This window comes from Erythrolamprus reginae, chromosome 2 (assembly GCF_031021105.1).
Source record: "Erythrolamprus reginae isolate rEryReg1 chromosome 2, rEryReg1.hap1, whole genome shotgun sequence".
NCBI lineage: Eukaryota > Metazoa > Chordata > Lepidosauria > Squamata > Dipsadidae > Erythrolamprus > Erythrolamprus reginae.
The window spans coordinates 44,348,682-44,364,125 of NC_091951.1; the positions used below are offsets into that span (position 1 = coordinate 44,348,682).

A 15,444-nucleotide genomic window follows, 5' to 3' on the forward strand; every position below is an offset into this window, starting at 1 on the left:
CACATGCTCTTTCAGCACCTGAGGGAAAAAGGGTTCGCCATCACTGTGTTAAGATGTCAGCTGTGTGACGAGAGGAAATAACTCTTAGACTGGGAGTCAGACAGACATGAGAAAACCAGGGACTACATCAAGGATGGGGAACCAATGGCCTCTTTATGAATTGTGGATATTTATTTATTTATTTATTTTATGTTTTATGTTTTATGTTTTATGTTTTGTTTTATGTTTTATGTTTTATGTTTTATGTTTTATGTTTTATGTTTTATGTTTTATGTTTTATGTTTTATATTATTTTATATTATTTTATATTATTTTATATTATTTTATATTATTTTATATTATTTTATATTATTTTATATTATTTTATATTATTTTATATTTTATATTTTTTATTTATGTTTATGTTTTATGTTTTATGTTTTATGTTTTATGTTTTATGTTTTATGTTTTATGTTTTATATTATTTTATATTATTTTATATTATTTTATATTATTTCATATTTTATATTATTTTATATTATTTTATATTATTTTATATTATTTTATATTTTTTATATTTTTTATATTTTATATTTTATATTTTATATTTTATATTTTATATTTTATATTTTATATTTTATATTTTATATTTTATATTTTATATTTTATATTTTATATTTTATATTTTATATTTTATATTTTATATTTTATATTTTATATTTTATATTTTATATTTTATATTTTATAAATTTTGTCAAACATGTACAAGATAGTTGGTATTGGTGTAAACATAAACATTAGCAAAGTAGGTACCGGTAAATTAGGCAATAGGACAGTAGGACAGGGGACGGTAGGCACAATGGTACGCAGGCCCCTTACAGACCTCTTAGGAATGGGGTGAGGTCAAATGTAGACAATCTAAGGTTAAAGTTTTAGGGGGGTTGGGGAAGAAACCACAGAGTCTGGTAGTGCATTCTAGACATTGCTCACTCTGTTGCTGAAGTCATGTTTCAAGCAGTTTACATTGAGTTTGAATCTATTATCTGCTCGTGTATTATTGCAGTTGAAGCTGAAGTAGTCATTTGACAGGTAGGACATTGTGGCAGATAATTTTACGATAGATCACATTGTCTAAGCCCAAAATTTCAAGTCTGGTGGAATAAGGTATTCTGTTGCGAGCGCAGGAGTAGAGGACTCTCCTTGTGAAATATTTCTGGACTCTCTCGATTGTATTAACGTTTGATATGTAGTGAGGGTTCCAGACAGGTGAGCTGTATTTGAGAATTGGTCTAGCAAATGTTTTGTAGGCTCTAGTTAATGGTGTAATATTGCCGGAGAAGAAGATTAGATTAAAAATTCTTAGTGGCTTTTTGGCAATGTTGTTACAGTGGGCTCTGGCACTTAGGTCATTAGATATGAGTACTCCAAGGTCTTTGACAGAGTGTGGTCGTTTACAATGTTGTGTCCTCCAAGCTTGTATTTTGTGTTCTGATTCTTTTTGCAAATTATTATTATTATTTATTATTTATTGGATTTGTATGCCGCCCCTCTCCACAGACTTGGGGCGGCTTGTGTAAATGTGTAAGACAGAGCATTTGTTGGTGGAGATTTGAAGTTGCCAGTTGTTTGACCATTCTGATACATGATCAAGGTCTTTTTGAAGGGTAGCGGCATTCTCTGTGGTGTTAAATAGTTTAACATTGTTGGCAATGTTTATGTAAAGGATGAAGAGTGTTGGTTCTAGAATGCAGCCCTGAGGGACACCATTGTTGACAGGTGTAAGATTTGATAGGGCACTCACTATTTTAACCACTTGTTGTCTGAGAGAAACACAGTTATCCAATCATGTAGGGAAACCAGAGATGCCATAAGATTTTGGTTTACAGTGTATCACTGAATCAAAGGCTTCACAAAAGTCTATGTAAATTGTGTCTATTTTATAACCAGCATGCGCTGGCTGAGGAATTCTCAGAGTTGAAGTCCATAAGTTGTAAAGCTGCCAAAGTTGGAGACTCCTACTCTAGACCAGTGTTTCCCAACCTTTTTTGAGCCGCGGCACAGTATTCACATTTACAAAATCCTGGGGAACATTGGGGGGGGGGGTGTTTTAAAAAAAGTTTGGACAAAAAAATATCTCTCTTCCTCCCTTTCGCTCTATTTCTCTCTCTCTCCCTCTTTCTCTCTCTCCCTTCCTTCCTCTTTCTTTCCCCCTCTCTCTCCATCTCTCTTTGTTTCTCCCTTCCTTCCTCTCTTTTTCTCCCTCCTTCTCTCTCCCTCCTTCCCTCCCTCTATGTCTTTCCCTCACCCTCCTTCCCCCCTCTTTCTCTCTCTCTCTTGCTTTCTCTCTCTCTCTTGCTGTCTTTTTCTCTCCCTCTCTCTCTCCCTCTCTCTTTCTCTCTCTTGCTATCACTCTTTTGCTTTCTCTCTTTCTCTCCCCCTCTCTCCCTCTTTCTCTCTCTCCCTCTCTTGCTATCTCTTTCTCTCTCTTTCTCTCCCCCCTCTCTCCCTCTCTTTCTCTCTCTCCCTCTCTTGCTATCTCTTTCTCTCCCCCTCTCTCCCTCTCTTGCTCTCTCTTTCTCTCCCCCCTCTCTTCCTCTCTCTCCCTCTCTTGCTATCTCTTTCCCTCTTTCTCTCCCCCCTCTCTCCCTCTCTTTCTCTCTCTCCCTCTCTTGCTATCTCTTTCTCTCTCTTTCTATCCCCCCTCTCCCTCTCTCTTTCTCTCTCTCCCTCTCTTGCTATCTCTTTCTCTCTCTTTCTCTCCCCCCTCTCTCTTTCTCTCAGCAGCGGCATTGGGCGGAGCTCCGGAATGGAGGCACCGACCGGCGGCGGCTGGACATTTTGCTGTAGCCATGGGGCGACGGCAGGGTGATCAGCTGTGAGGCGGAGCTCCGGAAGGGAGGCACAGACGGCGGCGGCTAAACGTGTTGCTAGACGCCGTACATATCTAGCGCTGGGCATGGACGTGGGGCTGCGTCCATGCCCAGCGCTAGATATGTACGGCGTCTAGCAACACGTTTAGCCGCCGCCGTCTGTGCCTCCCTTCCGGAGCTCCGCCTCACAGCTGATCACCCTGCCGTCGCCCCATGGCTACAGCAAAATGTCCAGCCGCCGCCGGTCGGTGCCTCCATTCCGGAGCTCCGCCTCACAGCTGGCCACCCCGTACTGCCCGCTGCCGCCGCCATCACCCTCCCGCTGTGCGCCGCCCTCCCGCTGCTGCTGCCCTCCCACCAAGCCCCAAAGCTCACCCGCTGCCATCACCAGGGAAACTCCAGCCGGGCGGGGCGCTGCAGCTGCTGGAAAATTTGGAAGGCGCAAAGAAGGAAGCTCAGCTTCCAGTCTCACGACTTTTTGCTCTTCGCAAAAAGTTGCGAGACCAGAAGCTGAGCTTATTTCTTCGCGGCACACCTGACCATGTCTCGCGGCACACCAGTGTGCCGCGGGACACCGGTTGGGAAACACTGCTCTAGACTATATGGTAGCTTGGGGAAAAAACAGGGTCCCAGAGGTTTTCATAGGTGAGGAATTGAGGGGCGTGCCTGCAGAATATAAATATTGACATAAGCACAATATAAATGTAAGCAGGGATGGTTCTAGTACCTAATTCAAATCAGAGAATGGCTGTGATACATTTGACTATATAGCCGAAAGAAAAAAAAGAGGTTCAAAAAATATAAGACAGGATCTTCTTTTCGGGGAAACACAGTAGGTACCTAAGTATAACAGCTGTCTGCCTTTCTTTAGAACAATAATGTTTTATTGCCCTCAGAGGCACCTTTCGGAATTAAATTTAAAGTACTGTACAGGCTTATTAAATACAGCTAATATGATTGTGCCACATTGGTGTGACTGTGGAAGTTTGTGAACACCGTATAGTGCTTGCCAAGCACTTAAATCACAATCGCATGTGTGGAAGCACTGCAACGGTCACAAATTTGAGGAATGGTCGTAAGTCTCTTTTTTCAGCACTGCTTTAACTTTGAAAGGCCGCTGGATGGGTAGTCGGTAGTCAGGAGTACTTGTATTTTGTTGTAAGGTTTCATTTATTGCCCCAATAATGTATAAAATGGATCCTGTAAACCAGTGTTTCCCAACCAGTGTGGTCAGGTGTACCGCGAAGAAGGAAGCTCAGCTTCTGGTCTCACAACTTTCCGGAGCTCCGCCTCACAGCTGACCACCCTGCCGCTGCCTCACGGCTACTGCCCAATGCCGCCGCTGCTGCGTGGTGTACGAGAAAGAGAGAGAGAAAGAAAGAGAGAGATAGCAAGAGAGGGAGAGAGAGGGAGAGAGAGGGGGGAGAGAGAAAGAGAGAGAAAGCAAAAAAAAAGAGAGAGAAAGAGAGATATCAAGAAAGAGAGAGAGAGAAAGAGAGAGGGGGGAGAGAAAGAGAAAGACAGCAAGAGAGAGAGAGAAAGCAAGAGAGAGAGAGAAAGAGGGGGGAAGGAGGGTGAGGGAAAGACATAGAGGGAGGGAAGGAGGGAGAGAGAAAGAGCAAAAAAGAGAGGAAGGAAGGGAGAAACAAAGAGGGATGGAGAGAGAGAGGGAAAGAAAGGAAGGAAGGGAGAGAAAGAGGAAGAGAGAGAGAAACAGAGCAAAAGGGAGGAAGAGAGATATTTTTTTGTCCAAACTTTTTTTAGCCCCCCCCCCCCTCCCGCTCAATGTTCCCCAGGATTTTGTAAATGTGAATAATGTGCCACAACTCAAAAAAGGTTGGGAAACACTGCTGTAAACTACCGTATTTTTCGGAGTATAAGACGCACCTTTTACCACCACCCCCCAAGAGGGTGAAAATTTGGGTGCATCTTATATACCGAATGTAGCCCCACCTATCCACTCCACCCCCCACCCTTTGGCCTCTGCCTCCCAGCAATTTACCTCCTTGCAGCAAACAGAACAGACCCTTTTAAGCCAATAAATGGATTACATTGGGGAACAGCAATTTCGTTGTGACTTGTTTTGTTTTGGCCTCTGGCTCCAAAAATAACCACAGTTTTTGTCTATCACGTCAACTTTTTAAGCTACAGGATACCCTCAAAAGTCATACAAATTATGCATATAAAGGAAAGTAAAGTAAAAACTTGCCAAATATACTGTTTACAAAGAATAATTTTATTCATACAAAGGCTATAATAGTTACTGCAAGTTAAATTGTGTTCATACAAATAGTTGTATTTTAATTGAATGGTAATTATACATATTAAGGTGAAAATTTTCGCTTATAGCTTTTTCTGGAGTGTTTTATCTGTGGACATTCTCACATGATGCTCCAACAATAGTCAGCCATCATATGTAAATCCCATCTTCCTTGATACCATGACTCCATGACCTTGAAATCTTGGTGGAATTGCTCCCCTTGCTCATCACTGACTTGCACCAAAATTTTCCAGGAAGTTAGCAAGATGGCTTTGTAAAAAATGCAATTTGAAGCTCATGTTGCTGAATTAACTATATTATATATATATAAGGTGTAGAGGAAAAAAAACTTGATGTGGTAGAAGAAAACTAATTAGAGTTTTGAAACCAGCATGCCTAATTAACTATTTAAAAAGCTCAAAAATCAAACTCAACAGAAATTGTGTTACAAATAGTTCTCCAGTGTTATCAGCTTACCGACCCTCGGCTGATTGAAGCTGCAGCTACACGGTAGAACTGAAAGTGAAACTAATGCTGCAAGGAGGCAAATTGCTGGGAGGGAGAGGCAGAGGCAGAATATTATTTTCTGGAGCTAATTAGACTGCTGAAACTGGATGCAAGGAGATAGGTCAGTAACTATAAATGTCTGTACAGTGTTCAAATCATTAGACTTATTTTTTAAAGACTGCTTTATTATTTTCTAGACAACTTAATGAAATGAAGGAGCTTTTTAAAATAAATGCTTGATCTGAAGAGGCCCGGTGCTTTTGTATCTTTTTTTAAATAGCAAAGATATAACTATACTTCCAGAAAGTCACATCAGTTTTAACAGCATCTGTTCAAGTATAATCTGAAATGTAACAGTGTCCTGTTTTAGTATTAAGATAAGGCAGCTTGGTTAAACTCTGACTTAGTCATGTTTGGAGTAGATCTATTTAAATAATTGGGAAGTGTTAATGTGACTACATTTAAGAAAACTTTCTGGCATTGATATATTGCCATAATGTACATTTCTCCAATTCTTTGCTATTTTGATGGATCAGGCACACATGCACAGAAATACACAACAAACAGTGTATATCATTTGTACTGTTTGCTGTTCGCTGGGAGGCAACTTGCTGGGAGGCAGAGTCCCCCCCCCTTATTTTCCTCCCCCAAAACTAAGGTGCATCTTATACTCTGGTGCATTTTATAATCCGAAAAATACGGTAAATCTCTAGCAGCCACTATGTGGGAAATCCCCAAGCTGAAACGACAGCTTTGGTTGTTGGCAAGAACTATCCATTCTTTAGAGGAATCTGATATTTGCCATCGCTATGAATTTTGTGACTGAGATCAGACCCTACCCAGTTTGCATTCCCAAGCCATTATGAAACACCATATCTGAGATACAGTGATAAAAATATTGCAGTTGAGTTTCAGTTGCCTGAAACAGAAAAACTCTCTCCCCACCTCATCGTGCAGTTTTATCACTGGAGTTCTCACTGGAGAAACTGCAATACAAATTTTGTTCAGCCATATCTATTTTCCTAGCAGCAAAAGCATCCCTCAGTCAGCCCATAAAACCCCAAGAGAATCGTCCTCCCCTTTGTTTTCTCCAGATTTGTTTGTCCTCCATTTTGAGAAGCGCTGCTCCCTTTTTTGTCCTCCATTTTGAGAAGCGCTGCTCCCTTTTTTGTCCTCCATTTTGAGAAGCGCTGCTCTTTTTTGTCCTCCATTTTGAGAAGCGCTGCTCTGTTTTGTCCTCCATTTTGAGAAGCACTGCTCCCTTTTTTTGTCCTCCATTTTTAGAAGCGCTGCTCCCTTTTCTCCATAGTTCACATAACATTTACTAAAGATATTTTTAATCTGCTTCTTCAAAGAGCTGACCTTAAGGCAAACCTGGGACTTGTGATTAGTGTGTAGTTCTGGCATGCCCTTGTCTTTTGTGGGCCCCTTTGGCTCATGTGAAGTGGGCACAGTGGCTCAGTGGTTAAAGAGGCTGAGCTTGTCAGCTGAATAGCTAGCAGCCTGAGTTCGACACCTGCCTAAAGGAAATAGTATAAGGGCAGACTAGATGGATCATGAGATCTTTTTCTGCCGTCAGTCTTCTACGTTTCTATGTTTCTACCCAGCAGTTTTAAAACATGCAAATGTGAGTAGATAAATAGGCAGCCCTTCCAGGCTGGGGTTCCTACTTACCGCTGCTACCGGTGTGATGCAGGTGATTGGCAGGCGTGTATGCACGTCTGATATGTGCGCGCACGCATATGAGCAAGATTTGTCTTCTGCACACGTTCAGGAGGCAAAATCTCATGAGAGGCCATGTGACTGCGCAAGATTTCAGTGATTTTTTTGCTTCCGTGCAAAATTTTTGCCAAAAATTGCCAAAATCTTGCGTGGCTGTGCCTCCTCTTGCAATATTTCACTTCCTGCACCTGCGCAAAAGCCAAATCTCGCTCGGATTCATGCACCCACCCGCTGGTCACCTGGAGCTTCCCGTGCAGCTCCATTTTAGCTACCAGTAAGCAGTGTGGCGCGTATTGGCTAGCAACCCATTACTGAGCCCCTCCCTCCTGGGAATCCAGACTTCGTTCCACCACAGTCCCTCAATCAGTGCTCTCCAAGTATGTGGAAATATACTGCTCAAGAAAAATAAAGAGAACCCTCAAAGAACACATCCTAGATCTGAATGAATGAAATATTCTCACTGAATACTTTGTTCTGTAAAAAGTTGAATGTGCACAACAGCATGTGAAATTGATTGTTAATCAGTGTTGCTTTAGGTCAGTTCGATTTCACAGAAGTTTGGCTTATTTGGAGTTATATTGTGTTGTTTAAGTGTTCCCTTTATTTTTTTGAGCAGTGTACAATGCCCAGTGTTCTTGAGAATAGCCACTTCTGGACAAAACCAGGTTGGGGACACTTTCTAGAAATTTGTCTTTATGGTTTGCAAGTAGGTGTGACTTAAACCATAATTTGTTTGGGAAAGGACATACATAGCCTAAAACTGCCCGCCTTCAGTTGACTCAGGCAATTTCTAGGTAACTTGTAAGTCTGTTTTGTACCTTTGGGTTGTTGTTGTTGTTTTATTTGACTGAACAGCTACATTGAAAGGATGTTTCACTGTTGAGAGCCGTCCAGGTACTTGCCAGTAAGCCCATGTGTGCTGTATTATTGGTTCCTCTCCAGGCCTGACTGTTTCCTGCAGATTCCCCTGCCTCTTCTGCAGAGATGAAAAGGCTGTGGCAAGTTTGCAAGGGCTGCGTTGCTGTTCCAGAGCTGGGCCTTTACTTCCTGCAGCTCCCAAATTCTTCTACCACAAAGCAGTCACCACTTGCCCGGCTCAGGTATAGTGAATTTTTAAGCCCTCGTAGGAAGAGCATTCCTCTTGCCTAGGAAGATTTCCTGATTAATCCTGCCATGTCAAATAAGGATGGCCTCTCTGTTTCTCCTCCTGCCTATCAAGAGAATGGCCCAAACCTATTTCCGACAACAGCCTCTTGCAAAGATGTCACCCCTTCCTCCCCCTACCCGCCAATAGACCGGTTTCCTTCTCCCCATCCCGTAACCATTCGTCCTTTCTCCACCCATGTGCCTAGGATCAGCAGCAGCTGCCACCTCTTGTACCGGCCTTTGACAACCAGATGTCTGTCTTGCCTCCCATGGGTGGGAAAGATTCTGAATCCACATTGACTAATTCTACCCGAGCGGCTGACTCTGTGTCTTCATTCTAATAAAACAGGGAGAATTGCTCCGTGTGTATTGCCCTTAGGAATTCACCTTGCTTGACCCAGCCAATTTTTAAAAAAATGTTTTGAGTGGTTACAAGTTTTTTCAAGTTGATGCTGAGAATTTGAAAAAAAAAAGTGTCATACATAAAGGGGGATTTGATTCCTGCTGGGGTTTTTTTTCTGGGAGTTTTTCTTTCCTGTGATTGGAGGATGTTTCTGAAGTTTTCGCTCACATGAAAATAAATGGGGTTTTGTTTTGGTTTTTTGGTGACCCACGTTCCTCTTTGGACACAAGAGAAGGGAAATGACTGGAAACCGTGGGAAATTATTATGGGGGAATAATAAAGACTGAATTCATCAAAAGCAAAGAAACATCTGGGCCATTGAAGCGAAGAAGAGAGAAGAGGGGGAAACAGCATTCGAGATTTAGCTACAGGCTGTGCTTGCAACGGAACTCAGAAAATAATCCTTCGTTCTTCTAGAAAACAGTTTCCTAACATTATTTTAACAAATAGTTTTTGCAGTTTTATAGCAGTGGTGGTGGGTTTTGTGCTTCTAAGTGCAGCATTGGGAGGAGACAGAAAATTATTTTGAACATCCTGCTCCAACAGTGTGCATATTTCACAGTAATTCTTTGCTGCTACCCAATTTATGTGCCAACATAATCATTCACTGGCCAAATGTGCCTATATATCTGTGTGCAGGGCAGCCAACTCAACTCTCCATCTTGCCAAAATACATATTTCTAAATGTTGATTCCATGGCCCTGTTTTTCTTCACCCTCCTCCTGCATAAGCCTGTGTCTTCCTGCTCTACTCAATATTCACCTTCTGTCTTATTTCTTTCAAATCCACTACATACATAGCTCAGCTATTTGACACCATTATAACAATCTTGATATTCACTATGAAAATTGGGCGTCTGCCGTGGTGGCCAGTGAAACAATTGGGAAACAATTGGGAAACCCATGCTGGCTGTGGGATTCTGGAAAGTGAAGCCCAACAGATCTTTAAGCCAGCAAGGTTGAGGAACATGCTTTAGAAGGATGACATCGGCAGTATATATGTCCTGGAAAAATCATCTACAGGACTTAAAAGGTGGAAGGATGATGGCTTTCCATCTCCAACAGTCCCTGTGCCTGCCTTAACTCTGTTCAAAGGTACAACCTGCTTCAATTTGGTTGCTTCTGATTGGGAAGGCTGTGAGATGCTTCTGGGGTGATGCCGAAGAGATGATAGGGAGCACTTTTCTGTGATTCAATACAGTAGCCATGCCCGTTTCCAGAATAGTGTGGAAAGACATGGCTGCTTTAATGAGTTGTAGCCAAAAGCAGTGGATGCATTTTGATCCTGGTAGGACATGCCATTTTGGCCACAGCAGCACATTACCTTGAATTCTTCTTTTGGGGTATTATAATCTAGGATGGAAAGTTTGAAATTGGCTTGGATGGCTTCGGCTTGTCGCTCAGTTGACAATGCAAGCAATTGGGAGTATTATTTAAAGTTTAGCTGCAGAAAAATGTTGAGGTCTGAGATGACTCATAGATTTTGGGTATGCTAAAATGTTTCAATAGCCACTTTATAATAAATAAGCAGGCTTTTTACTAGGTGTCTGATAGATTCAGTTCAGGATATGCTTCCACAAATGGAAATGCTCCACTAAAGAAAAAATAACTGGTCCATTAAAAATGACTGAGATATAAATATGGATGAGATCACAGTACAACAGCACCTGACTGCCCCCTTTCCTCACTTCCGTTCTTCCTGTTACCTTCCATATTTTGAAGCACAATCTAGGTTAATTGTCTAGAAAGCTCTAAATCAATGATGGAACTCCGTGCTGCCCATAAAACTACATATTCTTGTGCCGCAGCATATTTTTTTCCCCTTGGCGATTCCTCTATTTGTATTTTTCCTTCAAAATCACTCCAACATTGCTACAACGTTCTAAAATGGTTCTTCCCCAATCTCACTTGCCTTTCTAAATACTTCAGAGCTTTCTCAGGATCTTCTTGAGATCGATGCCCTTAACAGCAATTTAAACTCATTTCTTTGGGGAATTTTTCCTGTTGCTCTAGTTGCTTTGCCTTCCTAATATTGTATTTAGTCATGATCAAAATTGTAGTAAATGTCAAAATTTGTTATTTCTGTATACACTGGACACTTGAGCATGGGGAAAAAAGATAATTGTCAAGTTTGCTTTCTTTTAAGCCACTAATTTTGAATTTTGCTGGTGGATGTATTATTTGGCTGACTTTCCTATTTAGAATTTGGTTACTAGGACCTTTTGACTGATGTCTTCAGCAAATAATTAATCAAAGTGTGGTTATATTTTTATGCAATGCATATAAGGATGGAATTTTGAGTTTTTTCCCCCTTTGGTTTTTTGGGAGTGATTCATAATAACTAGAGTATATTCAGCTCCATATCCAGCTTTTGCATGGAGAACATGACTTGGAGTGGAGATAAGGCCATAACCTACTCTGCCTCTTGGACGATGGCTGTAACTGTATTTGTACTGGGTCTTCCAGGGTCTTTCTCGGAGATTAAGTTCATCTCTTGAGTGAAGGAAACCCAATTGATCATAATGGAGTACACGTTTTTTCAAAAGGTTCCAGAACCCATTCACTCTACAAAATGTCCTTAGATGGGACTTTATGTATATAGTCTTCTGCTTGTGATCTTGGCGAGATATTAACAGGCACAATGTTTAACCATGGCTTTGGTGATTCACAAGCTTAGGTTTCCAAGCACTATAGGACTGAATTTCTCACCAACTTAAGATCCAGGGTTAGAAATCACTAGATCAGATGGACTAATTTACTCTGGCACAAGACTGATTCTTAAATAAATGAGCTTGAAGTTCCCACATATTCTAGCATGCTATTTCCTTATAAATATATTCCAAATATACCCCATGTTTTTTCCTACCATATATAAAAGGAGCCTATGTTACAGAGTTTGTAATTCCTCTCCGCCGCAACTGTGGTAAATTTCAGTGTTTCAGATTCCCACAAATATGCATAAAATATTTTTTCTTAAAATGGGAAAGAATGCAACAGGATACCAAAAAAATTTATATCTTTATAAATTTTATTACAATCCATAAAGTATGTATTTTAGGTAGTCAAGTATATCCTTCTTATTTTACTATTAACATATTTACACTGAGGTATTGTAACAGCGTGGTTTGTAAATTCTTTGTAAAACAATAAAATTTACTTTTGTAATCTACTAGTCTGATTCTTGGAGAACTGTTTTAATATTTAAAGCAAACAAGTCAAAACCTTTTTTCAGTGCTATCAAAAAGAAGAAAATGGGACAATCATTTATATAAAGTAACAGAGGCTGAAACAAACATTAGCAATAATGTTTTCCCCATTAGCATTTCCTGTTCTACATATAGAAATTTCCCTAGAGCAGAGACTTTCAAGCTTTGACTCCCAGAACTCTGCAAATTGAACTCTGCATTTTAAACTTGCTAAGGTTGGGAAACAGTGCTTTAGAACCCAAGTAATTTGGGTTCCAAGTTCTGTAAAGAATTGCCTTAGAACCAAAGTAACTTGGTTACCAAGTTCTGAAAAGAATGTCTACTATTCTTTGCAGAACTACTCTTTTAACTAATGGAACAACTTCATCAAAACACCTACATTTATGTAAAATAATGGATGGGGAAGATATGCTCTTCTGGATACAATTGGATGCTAAGCCAACACGTTTGAGGCATAGACATTATATACGGTACATTCTAATTCATAATTTAATCCACTTTCTGGACTGCAGTTGCCGAAATATTACTGTACACTCTCACATATAAGGCATACTGCATATAAGTTGACCCTTAAAATGTATGTTTTAATTTTTGCAATGGGCTTATCTGCATTTGATGGTGTTTTGGTTAAAAAGTCAAGGGTTGACTTATCTGCAAGTGGGCTCCTACGCTGGCACTTTAAAAATAATATTCCCACATATACTTGCAGAACCTAATCAAATTTTGGAGCTGGTATTTTGGCTCCCAAAATTCTTGGTTTATCCATGAATCTCTACAGTACTTTTAAGATCAAGTAGTTTAGACCTTCTGCCTAACAAAAGTTGTATATAATTGATATACACCCCGATGTTGCAAATGCTAAATAAAGGATGAATTTTAGTTCTAAATTTTAGGCCTAAGACCACATGTCATTTGCTGTCTATTTATGAACACAACTTGTATTCTTTGTTGTAGCAAAACTTTGGAAGGGAAGAGATACAGTAGAACTTGGTGTCTGGAATAAGCTGTGCACACTCAGGGGTAAAGCTTTTGAAAAATATCCAGATATTCTGGCTATCTCATTTAAAAAATCTTCTCACCAACTAGTAGCCAAAGATTCCAATTGTTGGGTTTTTTTGCAGGGGAAAGCTTTTGGAGAGGAAGATAAATTTCTGGCCCTGACAACAAACTGTTTCCAAAATCTATATAGTAGCCAAGTGATTTCCAAATTAATCATGCTTCTCCCTTTCGAAACAGGGAGAGCAAACTTTCACGTTAGCAGAAGGCAAATTTCAAATTACGAAGAGCCATTCACACAGAATAATGAAAAAAAATCAGCCACAAGAGATAGACACATGTTTGAATATCTGTACGTATTTTCAACTCATGAGAACTTCAAAATTTAAATGTCCAGATATGTTAAAAGATGAGGAAGATTAGGTGACTACCTACTAACTGACTGGTTCTGTAGTTTTGTCACCAAATCCCCAAAACTATCCACTGTTGACCTCACCCAATTTCTAAGAGGTCAGTAAGGGGCGTGCATAAGTGCACCAGTGTGCCTTCCGTCCGGTCCTAATATTTCTCTCTTGTTAGTACCCCTCATGTATATAAACAGCGTTATATCTATCTATACTACCAATACGTGCTTGACAAAATAAATAAATGTCTGCTGTTGATTTTTAATTGAAATTTAATAATTAAAAGCCTTGGAAAAACTAAACTGTGTTTTATTGCCACCCCCTCTCAATTAATATTTACCTTTTCTGTTTAATAATGACATCTAATCCAAGGAACATCAACAGAGCCCATGTCAGTCACTGGGATAACTTTGAAGTAATTTGCATCCTGAAAACTAATTAAGATGTTTTATGAAATGCTGAGATCTTGTACGATTAGATTACTTTTGATTATAATCTGCCAATACAGCACAATAGCAGCTGAAAATGTTCCTGTTGCCTGATCTAAGTCACTCGGAGAATATATAAGACTGGATTAGGTTAACTTTTTGACATGAAAACTCTGAGCTCCGTGCAATTGAGAACAAGACATACAGTGGAACCCCGACATAAGAGCTGCTCTACTTAAGAGCAACTCGAGATAAGAGCTGGGAGGGGAGAGATATTTTTGTTCTACTTACAAGCCCAAATTCGAGATACAAGCGCCAAGGAGCTGTCTCCTGAAGCCAAATGCTAACTTCCGCGTTCGGCTTCAGGAGACAGCTGCGAAGTGGCGCGCGTGTTTTAAAAGGTTGCAGCCGGCCTGGGGGGCTCGGGGGGGGGTGCTTGCAGCTTTCTTTCTTGCTCTTTTTCTTTCTCTCTTTTACCTTCCCTTCCTCTATTTCTTCTTTTCTTTCTCCTTCCCACCTTCTTCCCTCCCTCCCTCCCTTCACTCATTCCTCTCTTACTCTCCCCTTTCATAAGTTTCCTTGCTTCCTTCCTCTGTTCCTGTCCCTTCCCCCTTTCTTTCTTTCTTTCTTGCTCTTTTTCTTTCTCTCTTTTACCTTCCCTTCCTCTATTTCTTCTTTTCTTTCTCCTTCCCACCTTCTTCCCTCCCTCCCTCCCTTCACTCATTCCTCTCTTACTCTCCCCTTTCATAAGTTTCCTTGCTTCCTTCCTCTGTTCCTGTCCCTTCCCTCTTTCCTTCCTTCCTTCCCACCCTCCGTCCATTCATTCACCCATTCCTCTCTTGATCACTTAAAGCCGGTCCCTGGTGCAAAAAGGGTTGGGGACCTCTGTCCTACAGGATTGGGTGGCAGAGAAGTTGAACATATGTAAATTTAAAAGTTTAAGAAAGTTTACAAGTTAAGTGAAAGAAACTTCATTATTCATTTATATGTACATGTACATTTCTTCATTAAAAACATGTCTTTCTGCATAATTTAGACTAACTTTGTGAGTTTTTTGAGGGCTGGAACCAATTAAAATTATTTACATTAATTCCTATGGGGAAAAGTCGTTCGAGATAAGAGCTGCTCGACTTAAGAGCCCAGGTCCGGAACGAATTAAACTCGTATCTCGAGGTACCACTGTATTCTTCCCTGGAATCGTCAAGAACCGCCTACTATACTGTACGCCTAAGAAGTAATTTATTGGCAAAATTGTACTGCAAATTCAGAGCTCTTCTTTTCATTTTTCAATACCTTTAACTTATTTGATAACTAAAAACAATTGGAAAAGAACATTCCCCTAATTTTTCTCTGCCTGGGTGATTAGCTCCATCCTATCCACCCAGCAGGCATCAGAATTTAATACCCGGTGGGCATCAAAAACAGCAAATTACCTGTTGATTTAGCATATAAGTTGCTGCTCATTGCTTCTAAATATTGAGAAAATATTATGTACACTTACTTTCACCCAACAATATACACTGC

General features: G+C 40.3%; 1 protein-coding gene across 5 annotated transcripts in view; it reads left to right on the forward strand.

Annotated features, from left to right (window-relative positions):
* Positions 1-12,051, forward strand: part of LOC139160300 (tubulin tyrosine ligase 3-like) — a 60,704-nt gene extending 48,653 nt beyond the window's left edge. For 4 of the 5 annotated variants that reach the window (XR_011557916.1, XM_070738021.1, XM_070738023.1 and 1 more), the window contains 2 exons: positions 8,281-8,438; positions 8,691-12,051. Coding sequence is in view for 4 of the 5 variants with exons in the window: in XM_070738021.1 (XP_070594122.1) it covers positions 8,281-8,438; positions 8,691-8,825 (293 nt within the window). In the remaining variant the exon portion in view is untranslated. The remainder of the gene's footprint in view (positions 1-8,280; positions 8,439-8,690) is intronic. The other variant, XM_070738024.1, reaches the window with a different exon arrangement.
* The last annotated feature ends 3,393 nt before the right edge of the window (positions 12,052-15,444 follow it).